The 23,819-nt window shown below is 33.3% G+C and overlaps 1 protein-coding gene across 2 annotated transcripts in view; it reads left to right on the top strand.

Moving 5' to 3' along the window:
• Positions 1 to 942: 942 nt before the first annotated feature.
• LOC126739414 (N-acetylgalactosamine kinase) overlaps positions 943 to 23,819 on the top strand; it is a 28,414-nt gene continuing 5,537 nt past the window's right edge. Inside the window, exons 1-2 of one of the 2 annotated variants that reach the window (XM_050445092.1) lie at positions 943 to 1,265; positions 10,415 to 10,582. In XM_050445092.1, the coding sequence (XP_050301049.1) occupies positions 1,153 to 1,265; positions 10,415 to 10,582 (281 nt within the window). In that variant the 5' untranslated portion in view covers positions 943 to 1,152. Of the gene's footprint in view, positions 1,266 to 1,327; positions 1,438 to 10,414; positions 10,583 to 23,819 lie in introns of those variants that run through there. The other variant, XM_050445093.1, reaches the window with a different exon arrangement.

Genomic DNA, 23,819 nt, shown 5'->3' on the forward strand with positions numbered 1-23,819 from the left:
GTAATTAATTTGAATTTTAAATTAATGTGAGTAATTAGTTTGTTGTTTTTATAAAAGTCAATGAGATGATTTGGTACTGTATTAGGCTCATTATCTGTTTCTAAAAAAAAATCATGTATATGAGTGGCGTTATTAAGAGTTTCCGGAATGTCTATTTGATTATTTTTAGATGTAAGATGAAGTTTTTTTGCTGTACTCCAAAAAGCCCTTCCAATACTCTTCGCAAAAGTATTAAAAAATGTAATTTTTTCCCTAGCAATTGCATGTTTTGTGAAGTTTCGAAGCTGTCTGTAATACTGTAAATGTTGATCTAATTTTGTTCTTAAAAATTTTCTGTGGGCATTATCTCTTAATTTTATTAACTTTTTAACATTATCTGTTATCCAGAGTAAGTAACACTTTTCAACAATTTTTTTAGTTTTCAAGGAAGCATGTTCATTTATTATTTGTATTAAAGTGGAATTTAAAATGGAAACTTTTTCATTTTCATTTACATTTCATTTAAATTTAGGGCTATCAAGTTTTTTTTTATCCACCACACTTAATAGTTTGCAAGTTGTTTTAATAAAATCATTGTTATAAACGAAATCACCATTTTGATTACTCTATCTGTGAGCATTTCTCTCTCTATGCTATCATAGTCTAATGTATCCTTCAAGACTGGGGAAAAAATCTGAATTTAAATTGTTCGCCCTGTTGCCACTTTTGACATATATTTCCGAATGTTAAGTATAATCCCATAAATTCCTTTTTTAAAATCATCTAAACTAAATAATATAATATGAATTTTTTTTGGTAACAAATAATATGAAAATTGCTGCCATTTATTTTATGAGTATAAATTGATTTCAGGAAATTATTATTAATAATTTTCATTAAATAAAAAGTTTATTTGCCAAAGATATAGAACTGGCAACGTCGGTTGGTTGTCGTGGCTTGAGCGTGGCAAGAAACTCAAATAAAAAAATATACCAGCGTTTGATTTGCGATAAATCCCAGATTATTTTATAATTCTACTGTTATTTGTTTACCTGAACTGGATTAATTGATAAAAAAACCTAAGATAACATACTTATTTACACCTTAGGAGTTGTTGACCTTTTCATAAATCCAATATTTGCCGCAGTGAAAATTCAAATTTGCAATTAAAAGATGCCGGTGCCAGTACAAAAATTGCCCAAAAATTCCCGAATCGATGGAGTAAAAAGGGAATTTATTGAAAAATTCGAAACACATCCTGAGTTTTTCGTCAGGTTGCCTGGAAGGTAAGAATAATAATTTTCTTTAGGGTACTTTCACTTTTGGCGGAAGAGTAAACGTCAAAGCTAACGTCACCATAGTGACAATCAGCTGATTTTGATTACTGTACACAGTGAACTCTAATATGCAATTATTTCTAGTGAAAAATCTAATAAATATTAAATATAAGTAATTATGGTAAATATACAATCATATTAATAGATTATGAATTTTAATTAACATATTATGTATATGAGGGGTATAGAACCAAAACCGGCAATCTTCATTTTTTCCCGAAACTGATAAAATTAAGTGTTGTGGGAAATAATTAAAGTAAAATAATTAAATTAAGCAAAATAGATAAATTTAAAGTATTTTGTAAGATGTATAAATAAAACATAAATCGCAAAAAAAGTTAAATCTTTATTAAAATGGTCACATTTTATTAAAAAATTCTCTACCCTGCAAAATTTTACAAAGTGGAGATTGCCGGATTTGATTCTAGACCCCTCATATTATGGTAGGTACCTACCTATAATATATTAAAATGTTTGGTGCAGCTATGTATATAATATACCTATTAATATTATTTACATAGTACTATTTAGACATTAAATAGGTAAAAAGTTACCTAAAATAAAACAGGTAATATTAAATCAAATCAAATAAAGTCTTATTCGTCTAAAACACCAAAGTGTTGTTAATAAAGCTGTGGTAAAAAAATACATGTATATATTTCTTTTTGAAAACAATCAACAGCTGAGACAATCAGTCATTAATCTAAAAAATATTAGTGTAACATCAAAATAAAAAAATTATAAATAGCACAACACAAATATACCAGCAAGAAATCAAAATCTAAAATATGTCCATTGTTATTGCTTAAACAGTACTTACTTACTACAAACTCAAACAATAGACATCACATAGTGTAAGTATATCATAACAAAACTAACTTCAAAAATTAGAGATGTTGATTTTCGTTACTTTTGATTACTCATTGCTAATCTTTGCTCGACTATTAATTATTATTATTCATTATTTTGATTACTATGATTACTGTACTGATTGTGTTACTTTTATTGGTATTTGCATGTAAAATACCACTATCGGTATCGATTGACAATAATCATGCACAAAAATTAATAATAAATATAAAAAAAATTAAAATTTAATTAAAAATAAAAATGCTGATTTGGTATTCACCTATTAATTAAAATATATTGTTTTAAAAATAATTATTATTATAAAAAAAACAACAAAACGTAACATTTCGAAAAATAAAACTTATAAATGTTGGTTATTATGTAAAAAAATGATCATTTCCACATTTTCACCTTTTAGCCTGTTTCTCCTTTCTGACAATATCTGTCCTGCGGTGGAAAATGTCCTTTCAGATGGGACTGATGTTGCTACTATGCATAAGTATTTTTTTTGCTAATTTACAAAGATGAGGATATATTACTGTTCTAGCTTTCCACCAGTCTAATGGATTTTCTTTTCTGTTCAAAAGATCCTCAGCTATAATATAAGAGCGACATTCTAAAATAGCTGCTGTTTTTGCATCAATTTCTTTTCGCGCAGTTGCAAGTTTATCAAAATCTGCATAAATTAAATTTTTCTGTTCCGTTTCGGAGTCTGCTTTTTCTAGTAGATGCTCAGTTTCACGTGGTAAATCCCGGCGTTCTGCACCTCTCATCCGAGCTACTTCTGTTTCCAAGTGTTCTTTGGGCAAATTGAAATTATGTTCTGATGAAAAAACTTTAAAACGTGCATACATAAGTACGGTGGTCTGCGCTTGATGCTGTATAAATACTATAGAGTATAGGTGTTAGGTAGTTATCAAAGTAATCATATGTTTTTGAATTCGGTATTCGTTACTTCGGGTATAAATGAGTAACGAGTACTCCTGTAACGAATAGTTACTTTTTCAACATCTCTGTCAAAAATGATCTGTGAAGTATTCCTCCAAGCTATATATATGATATTATTTAAGTTAACAGAGTTAAATACAGAGTAATATTTCTTATACATTAACCCTTAGTCTACTTACGGCACTTGGTAAGTACCACTAAATTCTGGTACCTTCAAATCCCAAGACCAGAAATCTATTAGATTTACTAAATGTTTTTTGTAATTCTAATTTAAAAATATAGTGCTATCACTCATCAAAATGAGTTTTTGCAAAATTGTATTTTCTTATTAATTTTTTTTTAGTGGGACATAGAAGTACCGTTGGGATATTTACCACAATAAAAAAACTCCAGTGTACAAAATAAAATAAATTTTATTACCAAGTAATTTCATGATATTCAGTAAAACATTGTTTTTTTTTTTGTTGCAACACAAAAAAACTTTACATGCTGAACAAATCGAATAGGGTTTTGATTGAATACCTCTTGAACTGCATTGTTCACATCTTCCACGGCGTGTTTGAAACTGCACCCAATGACGACCAAGGTTTTCAAGCCTTACACTGTCTGGTACACTGTAGTTGTACTTTCTTCTTTTTGTAGGATTTAATGATTTATGAGACAATCTTTTCCTGATTTTTTGTAAAGGAGACATGTTTATTAGCCCCATAGTTAAATCTCTCCTAAATGTGAGCAAATCTTTGCTAGAACCTAAATCTAAAAAGTGCTTGGATACATTGTAGCTGTTAACAAATGTAATTTCAAACATAGCCCAAAATAAACGGTGCCACCATTTTTTTGATCGTCTGTCAATTGAATAACAGTACCGCAATCGATCTGCATGATCAACCCCTCTTATATATTTTTTATAATCCTTTATTGCACATGGTGCAGTTATGTCACATTTTTTTCCAGTTTTATCTTTTCTCTGTATGATGGTTTCTTCTGTGCCATAAAAATTTGAGGCTGCATGGACAATTATCCTTCCATTTAAAATATGTGATATCGGTGTTAGATACCATCATATCTGCTGCCCCTTGTTCCAACATCTTATCAGACTTCATATTTTTAGGTAATCCTTTCCTATTATTTCTAATTGTACCACACGCAAATATATCTTGACCACATAAGATTTCCAACAACTTTATCGTGGTGTAATAGTTATCAAAGTAAACCAACTTTTTTTTACCTCTTTCGTCCTCGGTCATATGTAAAACTACCCTCTTACCCAAAGTGTGGTCTTTATATTTTGTCTCTATTATCTCATTTTTTCCCTGCTATATGTCAAATTTTTTAATAAATCCATATTGATCTGACAGGCACCAAAGCTTATATCCACATTTGACTGGTTTCATGGGGTTATACTGCTTTAGCACGCTCCTCCCCTTAAATTTGACAATAGATTCATCCAATGATAACTCCCGACTTCCATAATAAATAAATTTAAATTGATTATTCAAAATTTTGAATAATGGTCTGACTTTATACACTTTATCTTTGTTTTCCTTAGATAAAAGGCTGTTGTCATTAACATGCAAGAAAGATAATATTTCTTGAAAGTGGTTTCTTGACATTGCCTCACTTACCAAAGCAACATGGAGATCTCTACTAGTATTCCAGTAACATGATAGGCTGGGCAGTTGATGGTAGCCCATCAAGAAATTTATTCCAAGAAAGCACAAAAATTCATTTTCTGTTAAATTTAATAACTTCCCTTTTTGCACAGCATAAAGGTTTGACTGAAAAACAATTTTTTCTACAGCTGGACCTAATAATTTTAGAAAAACGCCAAGAGCCAATAAACTCGTTTTCATTAATTCCTGCTGGTTGATTATACTGACAAATCAGGGGCTATTGCTAATCTTCTTTCCCATTTTCTTTGTATTGTTGATTCGACATTTTTGTAGTTTTCCTCTTGATCACCTTCAGTTTCATTGTCATTTATATTTTCTAGATCGATTTCACTCTCTATCTGTTCTGAGACTTCTTTCTGTTCACTATTCATCACCTTATTTGTATCTTCTAATAATAAATTTCTTCGGCTTGATTATCAGAATTGTCACTGGAAAATACATCTGCTAATGGACCTAAAAATACATTAGTATAAATATATATATATATTATGTAAATATAAATAATATATAGATATAAGTATCTAGACACCAATAAACTTTAAGTATACACATTACACATACCTTCTTCAACCGCATCAAAATCCTCCATATCAGTGTCAGGATCATTAAAAGATGGAAAATATTCATCTAAATAAAAATCTTCATCCTCTATAATCTCCAGCAATTCTGAGTCAGACAACTTCTTTGTATAAAAGTTTTTCTTTGCCATTTTTGTATACTATCTTCAAATCTAAAAATGCAATGTTATTTATCCCAACAATACTTATAAGTATCACTCTGAACTAGGGGTCATAAGTGGTGTTATTTAATAAAAATTGTATAAATATTATTCTAGTATACTCTTTTAACATAAACAAAACAGGAATTTTACCATAAATAACTTTAAAAATTAAAATTTCTAATAAAAAACTAGAAAAATACATACCAAATTTATCACACCAGGCACTGTCACGGTCAGCTGCTAACTGAAAGCATGAAATGTCAAAGCAAGTAGTGGCAACATAAATTTTGTATTTACCGATAGGTACTTAAAAGGATCGTTAGAATTTAAAAGCATTTTTTACGTGTAAAGAGGTTTTATGGGCTTTTATAAACATGGGACTTTAAAGTACCATCAGCTGGTAAATGTTATAAACAATTTGAAGGTCATGGGAGACTAAGGATTAAGCAAGCAGTCTCAAGAATAAAAATTGAAGGGAGAGTCCATATATTTTCCTTTATAAAATAAGGCCTACATGAGTCTCTTAAATTAGACATATGGGTATACTATCTTAAAATAGTATACCCATATTTTCCAATAAAACCAAGCAATCAACCTGGACTCCTAGATACTGACTGTGATAGGGATTCTTTTTTATAGATAAATACACAGAAGATGAAGCTCACTCACATTCTATAAATAACATTGAAAATAAGCATGCAAAAAGTTTCAGTAGTTTTATTTTAAATATACAGTCTCTAAGAAATAAAATGGACGAGCTTCATCTTTTACTTGATTCTTGTGATTTTCCTGATATTGTATTACTACCTGAGCACTGGTTAAAGCCTAACGAATGTTTCTTAATATCTGATTATATTCCTATATCAATTTTTTGTCAGCAACACTCCATACATGGAGGAACAGCTATTTTAGTTAAACAAACAATTGAAGCTTTTTTCTGTAAAATTAATAAGTAGGTATGATAGCTTTCTGTTGGAGAAGGTTTTTGAATTCTCCCTGTTTTTGTAAGCGATTTAATTTAAATGTTCTTTGTGTTTATAGACCACCCACAGGAGATATGGGTATGTTCCTGGACAAACTTGATTCTCCCTTAACCCAATTGTCTCTACACTCCATAGTTATATTGGCTGGTGACTTTAATATTAACTTCACTGATGTGTAGCTTCCTATCATATCATACATCCCTTTTAAGTATATTGGAATCTTATGACTTAAAGATGCATGTTCTTTCACCCACATGTATAACATCCTCATCTTCAACTACTATTGATTATTTGTGTACAAATTTAAATGATGTGTCATGTAGAGTACTCTCATCTGGTATTTCTGACCATGAAGCCATTCTCGCTAGGATTCCATGCAACACTGTATTTCCTTCATCTCATTTTTTTCCTTTTTTTAATTTAAAGGAAGAATTTTCAGCAGAGCAAATTTCAATGCATTTTCTTCTACTACAGCTTTGGTTAATTGGAATGCAGTTGAAATGGCTCCTGACCCGTTTACTTTGTTATTTCATGTGCTATGTGACAAGATCAATCAGTGTTTTCCTAGAAAGAGGCTTAAAATGAAAAATAGAAAACCATGGGTCATAGCAGGCCTCAGAACTTCAGCTAAAAACCTCAGTTTTTTTGGCTAAGTATTCTTTATCATCAGAAATATTGCAGTCTATACAGAAAGACGATAAAAGCAGCAAAGGTTAAATATTGTAGTGACCACTTGAATGTGTCCTCAAATAGGCAGAGAGAATGTTGGTAAATTATAAATGACTTTAGGCATTCTCACAAGAAAGTTTCAGAACCAGAAGTAAGACCAAATAGTTTAAATGATTATTACTGTAATATTCCTCACTTATTGCTCAAGAATGTGAATACTAATATTGATCCTTTGCACTATATTCAACAAGTGTCAGTTCAAAATTCTTTTTTCTTTTATCCTCTTAGCCTTACTGACGTTAAAGATGCAATTAAATGCTTAAAAAACCATAAATCAGCTAGAGCTGATGGAATATCATCAAAATTACTACTCCTTTTCTCTGACTCAGCATTGAGTGCCTTAGCTTCTGCCATAAACAATTCCTTTCATAATGACATCTTTCTAGCATGTTTGAAAGAGGCAGTGGTTATCTCTCTTTATATAAGGGTGGAGATTTGAGTGATCCTTGTAATTTTCGTCCAATTTCTATATTATCTACCCTCTCCAAGATAGTTGAAAAACTTGCAAAAATCTGAATTTTGTCTTTTTTGCAACATAATTGCATTTTATCTGCGAATCAGTTTGGATTTCAAACGGGAAAAGGGACTCATGACGCAGTTTTCGGTTTTTTGGAGAGTGTCTATGTGTCCTTAAAATTCTGGAGAGTCCGCGGCGGCAGTGTTTTGCGATTTATCTAAGGCATTTGATTGTGTAGATCATGGAATGCTGCTGTCTAAGCTCAATAATTATGGCTTTAGAGGTGTGGCATTGCAATGGCTGGAATCCTATCTGTCTAATCGTACCCAAAGAGTTACAGTATCTGCATGTTTATTCCATTCCAGATCCCTTAAAACTGGAGTACCTCAGGGTTCAGTGTTAGGACCACTATTATTTTTGCTCTATGTAAATGATTTGGGTTCATTGAAACTGCAGGGCAAAGTGGTTCAGTTTGCTGATGATACCACCATTTTATGGAATCATAGAAATTCTGATAATGTTAGAGCCTAGGTTTTTAAGGATCTTAAGATTTTATCGGAGTGGTGTGCTGCAAACAGGCTTGTATTTAATGTGGGCAAAACCTTTATTATGGGATTTAAGTGTGACGTTCAGGGCCTTATGTTTAGTGAGAACTCCCCGTGGCAATACAAAGAAAGCTGTAAGTTCCTTGGTATTACCATTGATGGTCGCCTTTGCTTCGAAGATCATATCCTAAATCTTACATCAAAATTATCCTCTGGATGCTTTGCAGTAAGAATGGCGGGGCATGAGCTGGGAGGGGTAGTTGCACGTTCAGTGTACTTTTCTCTTATTGAGTCTCATCTTCGTTATGGCTTGCCTTTTTGGGGTTTAAGCAAACTTTTTTGGGTTTTGTTTAAGTCCTTATTGTACTGTTTTTAATTTTAATTATTTTATTTATTGTTGTTTTTTTTCCGGATAACGGGTAATTTTTGTTTTATTTGGTGAACGTATATGTTTTTTGTAAGGTTCTGGTAAGTTCTAAATTTATATTGTTATAGCTAATAAGGTCTTTTTTAGAATTGTCTTGAATTACCTGTATTTTATTTTAGTATCTGATGATGGCTGTTTACACAGCCGAAATGCATAATACATTTACCTAAGTGACCTACATGCATTTTTCTTGGAAGATAAAGACTTCCCCTATTTGTAATCTTTGAATTTGGAATTTTTTAGTTTTTAGGATGCTTGTACACAAGATTGTGTTTTGTCTTACGTAATATAGCACATTTTCTTTCTTTCTTTCTTTCTTTCTAAGCCCACACAGATATCGAACTGCACGCTTCTGTAAAATGAACACAGAAGTAAATTGAGAAAGAGATGAGTTGCTCCAGAAGCAAACCCCATAAGCCAGGAATCAATCAAGGCAAAGTAAGCTTTTCTAGCAATACTCTTATTTAGCTCACACTTAATTGTTCTAATTGCAAATAAGCCAGATGCCAATTTAGTGCAAAACTTCTCAATGTGTTTATTAAACTTTATTTTATCATCAATAAACAACCCTAAAAATTTATTACAATCATCTAAACTACACATGAAGTTTAAGATATTTGTCTTTGAGACGTTAAAAGACAAACGGTTAACATCACACCATGTTTTAACATTTGTCAAATCCTGGTTTATCACAATGCTGAGGGCATGTGAATCTGTGCCACTCCAAAGAAAAGTAGTGTCATCAGTAAATGATGTGCACCATCCATGTTGTAGTACCAATGGTAGATCATTTATATATATTAGGAATAAGAGTGGACCAAGCACGGAACCCTGAGGCACACCCACAGTAACACTCAACTCCTCCGACTCACTCCCACCGAAACGCACCCTCTGACACCTATTAGATAAAAAGGACTTTATCCAATTTAGTATAAAACCTCTAAATCCATAAAATTCAATTTTTTGTAGTAGAATTTCATTTGAGACACAGTCAAAGGCCTTTGCCAAATCACAAAAAACCACTGCTGCACCCTTACCATTATTAAGTCCCAGGTAAAGTTTTTCCAGCATGTGGAAAATGGCATCATTTGTGTTTTTGACGGACTGAAAACTAAACTGAGATTCATTTAAAACTCTCTTTGCTTCTAGGAATTTAACCATTCTATTTCTTAGTAGCTTTTCCGTAATTTTAGATAATGATGGTAGTAATGATATTGGCCTGTAATTGGCCGCAATATTTTCACCCTGCTTAAAAATGAGAACAACAACAGCCTTCTTCAGTAAATCAGGAAAGTCACCAAGTAATATAGAGCCATTAATGCAGTCAGCCAATGCAGTAACTGTACATCTAGGCGAACTCACAAAAACCTTAATAGAAATGCTAATCCACCCTGAACTATTTTTCTTTTTAATTTCCGAGAGGATGTTAGAGATTTCATCGACTGTTACAGGACTAAAATAAAAAGATTGTCCAGAAACACCTTGCAGAAGCAGAATGGATTTATTATTATTAAATGAACAGGAAGTCTCTGACATCATTATTATAGTAAAACTGATGGTGATAACACATATCAATACAATACAATATTTGTATTGGTATAACAATACAATTGCTATTAAATTTTATTTCAATACTTAAAATGCAACTAAATTGTTAGATATTACTGTTTTCTTATATACTCTATGGCTATTTTCCAAATATTATTGAATTCAAATATTTATGGCTTATTTAAGGTAATGATGTGATTTTTACAACAATTTTCCAGAGTAAATCTTATAGGAGAACACATAGACTACTGTGGATATGGGGTGTGCCCCATGGCCTTGGATCAGGATATTTTCCTGGCTGTTGCTTCCCAGGAACCGGAAAAGTTAATTCTGCACAACACCGACACCAAATTTGAAAAGTTTGAGTGTGATTTTGAAAATATCAGGCAAGTATTAATTGTTTTGTGTAATGTGTGTAAAAACCATATATATACTATTGTTCCAAGCCTGTAAACTATGGAAACTAGCGACATAATATGAATCATATTGAATATTTCCTATAATAATTATAAAACAATAATTATAAATGGGGATTTTAATGTACAATTTTATACAAATGATAAAAAGGTTAGGGATTTTCTTGACCAGATGCATTATTCTTACAACTTATACTAACGCATGTACAAATAATTGCCTAGATAATATAACCTATCTAAATAGTGAAACCTATAAATCTGATGTACTTGACTGAGGAGTTTTCGACTATTTGGGAATAATTATTAGTCTTTCCAGCCAGGTATTACCCATTGCATCAGCTGGGTTGAACAATTTTTATCATCTAGTTAGTAAACTTAATTGGGCCCTTCTAGGTGCATCAGATGATTGTGAACAAAAAGCTACTATTTTCGTGAGTATGATTGATAGGTGCATTACCAAATCCTTTCCAGAAAAAGTTAAAAACCTAAAAATTTCCAATCATGTAAAAATTTTTAACATTAAGCAAAGAGAGATACCTACACTGGCTTTAATGAATAAATTTTATAAGAGCACAAAATTTCGACAGTTGAAGGAGGAAATTGATAAATCTTGGAATGAACACAGTCAGAATATGAAAAATAGGTAGCTAAAATAACAGCTTAACATGATAGGCTTATTAAAAATTCTGGAAATGCTTCAAGGATTGGCAATTATGGCTTGATAATTTCAAACAAGAAAAAAATAGATTGGATTTAAAACAAAACTTTCCACCCATTACAAGATAAAATATTGTCAACATTTTCTAAATATTAAGTACATATACACATAAAGATATAGGCATATTTTTTAAAGTTAATAAAATTATGACTGGCAGATACAACACAGTTTGATAAAACTTAAGATAAGCAGTAAATTTTTTTTTAAACAGCTTTAAAACAAAATTTACAGGTCACAAAAAATTATTTTGGAGATTCGTCAAATGAGTAAAAGACCTTATTACTTACTTAGGGGAGACTGGGGTCAATTGTACCACGGGTCAATTGAAATAGTAATCAAAACTTTCTTCCGCTACAAGATAGAAACAAATTGCGCGCGTAATATAGACTATACTATCGACAACCATTTTCTGGCAGTACGCCGCGGGCCATTAAACAAAGTATACGTACCTAGTGCAAGATTTTGTGTTTTCAGGTATCCAAAGTAAGTATTTGCTATATTTCTTATGCATGTGTAAATGAGTCTGTATGTGTATTTGGTTAGTTTGTCGGTTTTCATTAGTTAGGCCATTAACTTAGCTTTATTTTACTTTGGTTTAAATTTGAAATTCATTTTGTTTTGTTTGTAGTAAATATGGTGTCATTTATTTAAAAAAGTCGTTTGGGATCCGTTGTAACGGGGACGTTTGTAACGTTTCAACTGACCCCGCCGTTCATTTCTAAAATGAAATAAATTGTAATTGAGTCTGTAGTGTGTTTAGTTTGTTTGTCAGCTTTCATTAGTTAGGACATTAATCTAGTAAATTAATTAGTTTATTTCATTTCAGGTGCCCCGTAAAAGAGTCCCGAAAAGTGATAGATCAAGTCGAGATATATCTTTATATGAATCTGCATATGCAGAGCTCAAAAAAAGTTCTCTACTCTTAGCTGCCGACCGATTTGGGATCTCTCATGTGTCTTTGTTGAGATACAAGCGAAAGAAAGAAGCTGCGGGGAATACTGAAGGTCAACCACCTGTTACAATGGGCTATAAACCTGCAAATAAAGTTTTTAATAAACTTCAAGAAACCGAAATGCTAAAGTACATAAAAAAAGCTGCAGACATTTATCAAGGTCTGTCAACCAAAGATATTCGGAGACTTGCGTTAGAATTAACCATTAAATATGATATAGATAAACCGGACACTTGGCTTAAAAATGGCATGGCAGGAGAAGACTGGGTTTTCCGGTTTTATGTCAAGACACCGTGACTTATCAATAAGAGCACCACAAGCAACCAGCTTAGCCAGAGCAACCAGCTTCAATTGTGCAAATGTTTCTGTATTTTTTAATAATCCTGCCAAAGTTTTGGATCGAGACAAGTTTGAAGCAAAGGATATTTACAACGTAGACGTAACTGGTGTGACAACAGTCCAGAAACCAAATCGAATTGAAGCAAAAAGAGGCATGAAACAAGTGGGTGCAATTACCTCACAAGAACGTGGTACACTCGTAACAGTTACGGTGGCAATAAACGCACTAGGCAACTCAATTCCGCCCATGTTTATTTTTCCTCGACTGCGGTTTCAGGATCATTTTATTCGTGATGGTCCACCAGGGATTGGGGCTGGAAACGGGTCAGGATGGATGCAAGAAAAAGAGTTCGTCTTGTTCTTAAAACACTTTCAAAAGCACACAAATTCTTCACAAGCTCATGAGGTTCTACTCACACTGGATAACCACTAGTCCCATATTAGTATAGAACCTCTAGACTATTGTAAAACTCATGGAATAGTAATGCTTTCTTTCCCACCCCACTGCTCGCATAAATGTCAGCCCCTCGATAGAACAGTTTTCGGTCCTCTTAAAAAAGCAATAAACTCTGCTTGTGATGGTTGGATTCGTAGTCACCCTGGTAAACCGATGTCTATATATGATTTACCCGGAATGGTCGCAACATCATTGCCCTTAGCAAAGCAATATCCAAGCCGGATTTAAGCGTACAGGGATATATCCTTTTAACAGAGATATTTTTACGGAGACAGATTTCTCACCATCTTTTGTCACAGATAGGTTGCCTCCAATCGAACCTTCAGTTTCACCTGCTTTAGATCCAGGCAACAATCTGAATCTGACAGATCCTACTTTGGAAGATACATTTGATAATTGTTGTGGAAGATTCCACAACAAAGAATATAATTTTTAATTTAAAAGATTATTTTTAAACAGGCGGAACTCATCAAACACTTTACTGAGAATAGAAGTATTTTTCTTCAGTTCAGAGAATTTGTCCCCGGCACCAAATGCAGCGGGAGTAAGCATTCGGACGTTGTGATTGTTCGGTGACAAAGCGGGAGAAAATTACGCGATATTATTTTAATTTGAGAGATGTTGATCAACGATGAGAGAGAACACAGGGTTCGCATTCTCCACTATTTTTTGGCCCAACAGCGGCGTACTAGTATTTTTTAAACGTTTTTGAATTTGTGTTTGTTGAAATATAACTTTACTAAAATAAATACAGTCCACTCATACAATAAATTGTGTGCTTAATTAAACAATTGGCCCAATTTAATGGTCCTTCGAGCCGGATAATTTTGAGGAAATTTGAGGCAGCCCAAGCAGAAATCAGAGGATTTTTGTGACTACAACTACTACTTGTATTTGGTTATGGTTTTTTCCAACGAGCAGGGACGGGAATAGAGAATTTGTGAGACTTCGACTGGTTTGACATAACATTGCAGTTTTAAGGTAGGAGATTTCCGATTTAATAACTTGAACTTCGAACAATTTGTGTTTGATTAGTGTCGTTTTAGACTAAATTTTTTCGTATATTTTAATGTGAACTTTTTACTGAATTTTATTCGTTTTTATGAACTTAAAGATTTAACTTTGATGGTTTTTAATACACAAAACTATCGTGCTCAAATAAACATTTAGTTTTTTGTGATTATTTGACGATACTTTTAACGTTGTATTTGTGATGTAAACGGTACTTTTTTCTCGACTTTTTTACTTAGTAGTATGTTAACAAAAATACAAATTTGTAGTGTAGTATTTTTACTTTCATGCTAATACTCGTTACTTATTTTACTTTGACAAAATATTATTATAGTATAGTATTTTACACTTACGCTGAAGCTTGTTATGCTTTAACTCAATAAGTGCTAGGTATATCTTAGTTTAAATATTTGACACTTTTGCAATTTTGGTAGACTTGTTAAGTGTAACGTATTGACATTTGTAAGGTCACTTTTGCATAATTTGTCTTTACCTTTTACTTGCTTGTATTTGTTTTATTGTATTTATTTTATTGTCGATATATTTGTATTCATACATTTGTCTTGTACTACCTTGTATTAATTTGTATACAATTCTTGGAATCTTTTATCGAAATGGAAGCGCTAAGAAAGCAGAGGGGTATTGCAAAGGGTACCATAACTAGAATTAAGAATTGGTTTTCACAGAATAGTGATTTAACTGAGTATGAACATTTTGAAACTAGATTACAGGCTTTAGACTTGGCCTTTCATAATTTTTGCAATATTCAAGAGAGAATTGAGGAGGGAGAGGATGTAAGTGAATTGGATGAGAGAGGCTTAGTCGAAGATCAATATTTAACTTTGTCAGCTCAATTAAAAAATTAAATTAATTTACTTACAGCAAAACATGTCGCTGCTGATAATACAAATATCACTACATCCGTTCAACCTTTGTCATCGAATATAGCTAAGCCGCAATTAAATATTCCAACATTTTCTGGCGATATAACTACGTGGTACGGTTTTTATGAACTTTTCAAAAACTTCATTGAAGATGACAGTAAATTAACTAAAATTGAAAAGCTAATTTACCTAAAAAGTTACCTTAAAGGGGAGGCATTAAGTTTAATTTGTAATTTACAGTTGTCTAGTGATAACTTTGATGTTGCCTTAAAAACTCTGAAGGATAGGTATGATAATGAATTAAATATTATTTATGCTTACATAAAAAACCTCATCGATGCTCCCTCTCTTAATAAAAATAAGTCGATTTTACTTCGAGATCTTATAACGGTTCTTAAACAGAATATAGAAGGTTTAAAGAATTTACGTGTTAATGTTGATCAATGGGACCTTATACTTATTTATATTTTTTTACAAAAACTAGATGCCGGTACTCGAAAGGCCTTTGACTATGAGCTAGGTATAAACTCTCGCCCTACTCTAACCCTATTTTTTGAATTTCTCGAAAAACGATGCATTATTTCTGAACGATCATTTATACCAGACATAGGAGTAGATTTAAAACATACAAAAGTGATTCATAGAGTACACCTTAGCCACAGCAACTTTCAACGAAATGATGCTATTGTGCCTTCTAAAACACAAGTGAACTTTAAATGTATTTTTTGCAATGTTGTTGGACACAGAATATACAAATGTCAGAAATTTTGTGCTCTCTCCCGTACTGAAAAATATGATGCTGTAAAGGCTAAAAAACTTTGTTTTAACTGTTTAGGCTCCAACCATACTACCCAAACTTGTTCGTCACGTACATGTGGTATTTGTAATAAACACCATCATACCTTGCTTCATTCAGATTTGAATCAACCTAGGCTCTTGCAACAACCCAATCAACCTTTAGTAACACGTAATAACTCAGAAGGACACTTAAGTAATATAAACAACCAGCAAAGAAATAAGATGTCTTTGCAACAAAATTGTGCTCCCTTGCAGCAACATCACACTTCTTTGCCACAAAACTCGTCGCGTCATAATCATGAAACTTCTGTTGTTCACAATAATGACTCATCATTGGATGCTACGTCATCTCACACTGTATGTTCGATGCTCTCAAGTGGAGAGACTCTTTTGGCCACAGCGCTTGTAAAAATTTTTGATTCTTATGGTGAACCTATACTGGTAAAGGCTATTCTTGACTCTTGTTCTACAACTTCTATAATTACTGAGCGCATTCTTGATAAGTTAAACATTTCTTCTCAATCTAGACATATTAACCTCAGTTGTATTGGAGAAACAATGATGCACTCTAGCAAAGTTGTGAACTTAACGTTTTACTCAAATATTGACGATACCTGTCAGTTTGACATAACCTGCACTGTTCTACGTAATATAACAAAACCCTTGCCATCATTCTATTTAAAACGCGACCTGATACCTATACCTCCCACAGTAACTCTCGCAGATCCAGAATTTTTTGTTCCTTCGAATATTGACTTACTTCTTGGAGCTGATATATACTATCAGCTACTTACCGGAAAGATACTTCGCCTTGAGGGCAGTTCCCTTACTCTGATTGGTACATACTTGGGCGATGTAATAGGTGGACCAATTTCTACAGGTCTAATTTCGAATAAAGCTACTTACAAGGATGCACAACCCCAAAGTTGTTTTTTACACAACAGTCATCTTTGGAAACCTTGATGGAGAAATTTTGGGCTCAAGAAGAGTTTTCGACTAAAGAAAAGTACCTCTCTGCTGAGGATGAGCTAGCAGAGAAAATATTTTGTGACTCAACTTGTATTCTTGATGATGGGTCATATGAAGTAAATCTTCCACTTCGAACCCCAAATGAATATTTGAAGCTTGGTGATTCGTTTCAAATGGCAAGAAAAAGATTTTTTAACCTTGTAAAACGTTTTAGCAAGGACATATCTCTCTTTGACAAGTATAAAATGTTTATTAATGAATATGTGACGTTAGGTCATGCCCAATATATCCCTTTGGAACTGTATAATAAAGACGGAAATCACAAGTATTTTTTACCTCACCATTGTGTGATACGAGATCAAAGTCCGACCACAAAATTAAGAGTGGTGTTTGATGCCTCTATGCGGACTTCCACGGGCATATCATTAAATGATATAATGTTAAAAGGCTTTACAGTGCAGCCTGAACTTTTTGACATTCTTATTCGGTTTAGATCATCCAGATTTGTTATTACGGCTGATATTACGAAAATGTTTCGATGTATTCGAGTTTCTCCTCAAATGACCTTTTTGCAGAACATTTTGTGGCGTGATAATCCAGATGAGCCTCTAAAATGTATTGAGCTTCTAACGGTAACTTATGGTACGAACAGTGCGCCGTATCTTTCGACTCGTGTTCTAAAAGAAATAGCTCTTAGAAATAAAGATAGGTATCCTCTAGCATCATACGCTATTTTACAACAGACATACGTTGACGATATTCTTGGCACAAGTGATTCTCTAGAAGAATTAATAGAAACTCAAAAACAGCTTGTTGAAATGCTCCAAACTGCAAATTTTAATCTTCACAAGTGGTGTTCTAACAATGAGGATCTTATGTCTATTTTAAATCTTGACTCATCGTCAAACTCAAAATTGTATGAAATTAAATCTGACAATAGTCATAAGATCTTGGGGATTTCGTGGAATGCAACTACCGACCAGTTCTCGATTACTCTTCCCAAACCTTCTAATAAGGTAGTCGCAACAGAACGAGAAGTTTTATCTCAAATCGCTCAACTATTTGATCCATTAGGTCTTGTTGCCCCAGTTGTGGTAGTTGCTAAAATTATAATGCAGAAAATTTGGCTATCCAAAATTGACTGGGATAGTACTTTAAATCCGCAACTTTTACTTGAATGGATAGATTTTATAACCCAAATTCCTCAGCTTGAAAATGTAAGAATAGCGAGACATTTATCTTCTAATGACAAAATTTTGAAAATCCAGCTTCACGGGTTTTGTGATGCCAGTTTAAGGGCATACGGCGCATGTGTCTACATTCGGACTGTCTATGTAGATGGTCAAGTTACAAGTAAATTGGTGGCGTCAAAGAGTCGAGTTGCTCCTCTGAAGACACTTTCAATCCCTCGATTAGAACTCTGTGGAGCTTTACTATTGTCTAAATTAGTTTCAAAAACACTGGCAATTTTATATGATAAACTTGTCTTTGACAGCGTTTACTTATATTCGGATTCCCAAATAACACTTTGCTGGATCAAGGCTCATCCCTCCAAGTGGACAATTTTTGTTTCAAACCGGGTCTCGGAGATTCAGCAATTAACTTCTTCGTTTAACTGGTGTTACATAAAGTCTATAGATAACCCAGCTGATCTTGTATCCCGGGGTACGACCCCTAGCGAGTTAATGAAGTCCGATTTATGGTTTAACGGACCTCAGTTTCTAAGATCAACAGATTATGACTTTCAAAACTTTAAACTGCAGGAGCCTTCAATGGAAAACGTCCCTGAACAAAGGATCTCAAAAACTGTATTTCATTCTTCAAAGGAAGATACATTTTGGGATTCCATGTTTTCAAGGTTTTCATCATTTTCGAAACTACAGAGAACCTTAGCATTTATGATACGTTATTTATCTCGGCTTAAAAGTCGTATGTCAAATAGAAATGTTGACACCCTTAAGGTTTTACCTAAGGATGAACTACTAAATTCAATATCAATGGCTCAACCTCTTGATGTAAATGAACTCAGAGAGTCAGAACTCCGCATCGTTAAAATTATTCAACTTTTTTATCAACAAAGGATTTTCTCAAGAGTTCTACAAAATAACAAGCTTATTTCAAACAAACCTGTTCTTAAACTTCACCCATTTATTGGCGAAAGAGGCCTCCTTAGAGTGGGTGGCCGTTTAGCTTACGCTGACTTGCCCTTCGAGCAAAAGCATCCTATTTTGCTCCCATCGAGACATCCTGTTGTTTCCTTAATGCTTAAATTGGAACATATACGTTTGGGACACGCTGGGGCACAATGTGTTTTGTCCAACTTTCGATTAAGATATTGGCCTCTTGGCGGCTTGACAGAAATTAAGCGCATTATACGAAATTGTAATATATGTTTTCGTTTTAGCGGGCAAATAGGCCAGCAAATTATGTCGAATCTTCCTAAGGATCGCACGACACCCTCACGTCCATTTTCAAAGGTCGGAGTTGACTTTGGCGGCCCTTACTTTGTTAAAAACTCATTGGCAAAACGCTCATCCTTATCAAAGGCCTACATTTGCGTCTTTGTATGCATGGCTACCAAGGCTGTGCATATAGAGTTAGTGTCCACGTTATCCACAGAGTCCTTTATTCTCACTTTAAAACGATTTATATCCCGTAGGGGCAACCCGGTAATTATCTATAGTGATAACGCTACAAATTTTATTGGATCAAACAATCAGCTCAAAGAGCTTTACAACTTTTTCCGTGACAAATCTACGAAAGACGATTTAGAAAACTTTTTGTCAACAAAGAGCGTGACCTGGAAATGTATTCCTCCGAGAAGCCCACACTTTGGTGGACTGTGGGAAGCAGCCATCAAAAGTATCAAATACCATTTGCAGCGAATTGCAGGAACAGCTCACTTTACCTTTGAAGAACTATCGACAATTTTAGCTCAGATTGAAGCCATCTTAAATTCCAGGCCGTTGATTCCTATATCTAGCGACTCTTCTGATCTTTCTTGTCTCACACCTGGACATTTTTTAATTGGTCAAAGTTTGACAGCCTTTCCAGAGTTAGATATAATAGATTTAAATGAAAATAGACTTTCAAGATTTCAACGTTGTACAAGAGTACAGCAATTATTTTGGCGAAGATGGGTTAAAGAATATTTAAATCTTCTGCAAAATAGACCAAAGTGGCTCATACCTAAAGAAAATTTAAAGGTAGTTCCTAGTCAAAGCGGCAAAATTAGAATCGTCAAACTAAAGACAAAAAATGGTATTTTTACGAGGTCTATTACAAAGGTAGTCCCATTACCTAATAATGATAATATGAATATTTAAACTGTTAAAGTTTTATCTGTGTTTGAAAGATAAATCTTTCAACGGGGTGGCAGGATGTTGTGGAAAATTCCACAACAAAGAATATAATTTTTAATTTAAAAGATTATTTTTAAACAGGCGGAACTCATCAAACACTTTACTGAGAATAGAAGTATTTTTCTTCAATAATCCTACCTCATCTACGTCTGTTACCAATAGGTTGCCTTCAACCGAACCTCCAAATGATCATCCTAGTTAAAATCCAGGAAAAAATCTGACTGTACCAACCTTAGAAGATGAGTTTCAAAACCCAACGCCATCAACTTCTCGGGGCCTAAAAATTTGGGAAATTTCCGAAAATAACACGTTTTCACCAGAAGTTGTTGGGCCTTTCGGAAAAGCTTCACCAAGAAAAATAAACGCAAGAGAAAAGAAAAAGAGAAAGTCAACCGTGTACACCGATACACCGGAAAAGGAGAAAATAGAGAGAGAAGCTAATAAGAAAACACAAAAGGTCAAACGGAATCTGGAAACCGAAAAGAAGGGTCCAAAGAAAATCCCAAAAAAAAGCACCCGTGAGAACAAGAAAGAAGTCATCTAAAATTCTACCGACGACGAAAGTGAATGTTTTTGTTTGGTGTGTGTTGAACCATTTAATAAAAGTAAGCCAGGTGAACAGTGAATCCGATGTACTAACTGCAAAATGTGGTCGCATGAAGCATGCACACCACAAGAGCACACATTATGTTTGCCATAGTTGCCAAAGGGACTGACCAAAAATTGAAAGTTAAGTGTTACACATCTATATTATAAGAACCACCAGTTGTTGTTTTTTGTTTTTAAACTTTTTTCTAAGTTTTATTTTATGTTCCTACGTTTCTGTTCAAGGTTCCTCCTCATAAGCAGAATATTAGCTTCTGTTATTTTTTTGTTGTTGTTATGAGGCATTTTTTACAGTTTCTATATGATTTTGAGTCTTTTTTGAATAATAAAAGAAAATAAAAAGAAATGTGTTTTTTATTTAATCTATATTGCTTTTGTTACAACTATCCCTATAATGTGTTTCAATTGACCCTTGGTCGGGGTCGTTTGAAACATTATGCTCCACCACTTATTTTTATTTGCATATTTTTTTTCGCTTATCTATAGTCAAATTTAACTACTAGGTCAAGTATGTCAAGTTCCCAGCTATATGTTACCTATTTTTTGATCATATTATAGTATTTATCTAGCCAGAAAAAAAATATTTGTACAAAATGGTTCAATTGACCCCAGTCTCCCCTACTTTTTTAATTTTAAAACAAACTGCTTAAACTCTCTTTGGTATATGCATACAGATATAGACTTATGTATATTTGGATGTGTTGAGAAATTGGAGATGTTTTCCCTAATATAGATAAGACAGTGGTAGATTTATAGGGATGAAAAGTGAAAATATCAAGAGTAATAAAGTGCTGACGGCAGCGTTCTTGATACCCAGGTCTGGCCAAGATCCCCACAGATCTCCTCTGCAGACCAAAGATTTCTGATGCATGGGCACTATGATGCCAATTTAGAATTGCATAAGACATTAGAGAAATAAGCATGATAGGCCAACAAAAGAGTAGGAAGAGACACATACTGAGAAAGTGCTCTAATAAGTTAGACAATCTTTTATAATCTCGCACTTAGCTGACTAACATGCACCTCCCAAGTAAGTTCAGGATTAAGAATAACTCCAAGAAATTTAACATGTGGGTCACAGATCAGAATTATTTTGTCAGAGAGGGATATTTAAATTCTGTGTTTTGGATCTGTTTAGGCTAAGTTGATTAGAAGCAAACAAATCAAAGATTAGACCGCATCTCATTGACAAATTAAGCTTGCCTCTGCATTGACAACTTGACAAACCATTGATATAGGATTAGGAACAAAAGAGGCCTGAGCACTGAACCCTGCAGTACCCCAATGCCAATGGCTAAGGTATTAGATATTTTGTTATTAAAGTGGACAGTCTTTGAGTGCGATCCATAAGGTATGATTTAATGAGAGCTATACTTACAATAGAGAAAAGTGCTAAAATATAGATTTAGTGCTTCAAGATGGAGTGTGAGATGCAATCAAAAGCCTTTGTGAAGTCAAAAAAAGATGCATATGTGTTGAAGCCATATTCCAGTCCATTTTCCACAAGGTCCATTAGATTATTAATAGCCAATGTCTTTGATCTTTTATTGCGAAAGCCACAAAGAAACAGGTTATAATGTTCAAAAAGATTTTCATTTGATCTAAAATAGACTCAAAGATCTTGGAAAAAATGGGTAAAAAAAATATTAGGTTGGGTTGGGTTGTTGGAGTTGTTAACATCATCCGGTGAATCTTTATTCTTGAAAATAGGTACTACTTTAGTACTTTTAAGAACTAAGGGAAAGGCTCCAGCCAAGATGCACTGTTTAATAAACTTCGTAGGTGGATAGACAATTAAGTTTTTAAATGGCTCTACAATTATTTTATACTATCCTACTATTACTGTTCTTAAGATTCGATATTTTATTTCCAACCTCAATGAAAGTGGCCAATCAACATTTGATGAATTTATGTGAATTTACTGTTGGATGAGGAGCATGAATCCTATGCTCTTTTTTTATTCCTGTTGACAAGGTGTCTTGGTACCAAATCAGAATATTGCCTGCTCATAGCATCAAGTGCATGAAGTCTTTTGCTAGAATCTCTCAGCTCATCATTGACTGACAGACTATTACTTTATGGACTATAGTATTTGGGCACCCTAGATTTTAGAGGAAAAATAACTGCAATGGAATCATTTATATTTTCAATAAATTTTTAGAACTTCCTATCAGCACTAATGTTTGGTTGGCTACAACATTATAGAGATTAATTAAACCCTCATTTGAAATGGGCCTATGGTTTATTCTAGATTTTGTTTTTTTTTCTTTAGCTTAAGAGCTAATATATAACCTCTTCAGATCTATAAATCTCTTTGACAAATATATAAGTCAAAATCAAATACACTGAGGGAAAAGATATATTATCTTTAATCTAAAAAAGTCCAAGAGCAAAGGCTATTATGAAATAGTTAAATACTTTTGTAACATTATGGTTTATCTCTTACTAAATTATTGAACTGCTACCTTACTGAGGCAGCCTTCCCTTCAGAATTTAACATCTTTCAAGTAGTAGCTGTTTATAAGAAAGAAGGTATATTCTGCAACCTATCAAGGGCATTTGATTGTGTTGATCTAGAAATACTTACGGCTAAGTTACAATTTTATAGCCTCTCTACAAGTTAGTAAGTAAGTAGCTCTTACTACTGGCGTTGTATTTTAACCACAACAACTACATGCAATGAAAGAAGAACCACATGCAACTAGTAGATTACAACCATAAGAGATCAACCTTATAAAATGTTAAATTTAATGTTCCATATCCTTATGACTCCATACTGTGATTTTAATTATTTATTATATTTGTGAATGATTTACCCGTACGTGATCCCAGTGCGGAATTTATTTTGTTCGCTGATTATACAACAGCCGTGAGAACTGTAATAGATCTACATAACCTGAGTAATACCATCGGTAAAGCACGGTCGATGGCCGCTGATTGATTCGCTGCAAACCACTTACTTTAAATAAACCTAAAACTGGAGTTTTTAGGCGTATATATTAATCAAAAGCTGATATGCTGTGTGCATGTAGATTATATTTCAGCAAAATTGTCATCTAACACATTTGTGCTGCGTAATATGCCTAGAAATGTCTTAAGGTCAGTTTTGAT

This window comes from Anthonomus grandis, chromosome 8 (genome assembly GCF_022605725.1).
Source record: "Anthonomus grandis grandis chromosome 8, icAntGran1.3, whole genome shotgun sequence".
In the NCBI taxonomy this organism is placed as follows: Eukaryota; Metazoa; Arthropoda; class Insecta; order Coleoptera; family Curculionidae; genus Anthonomus; species Anthonomus grandis.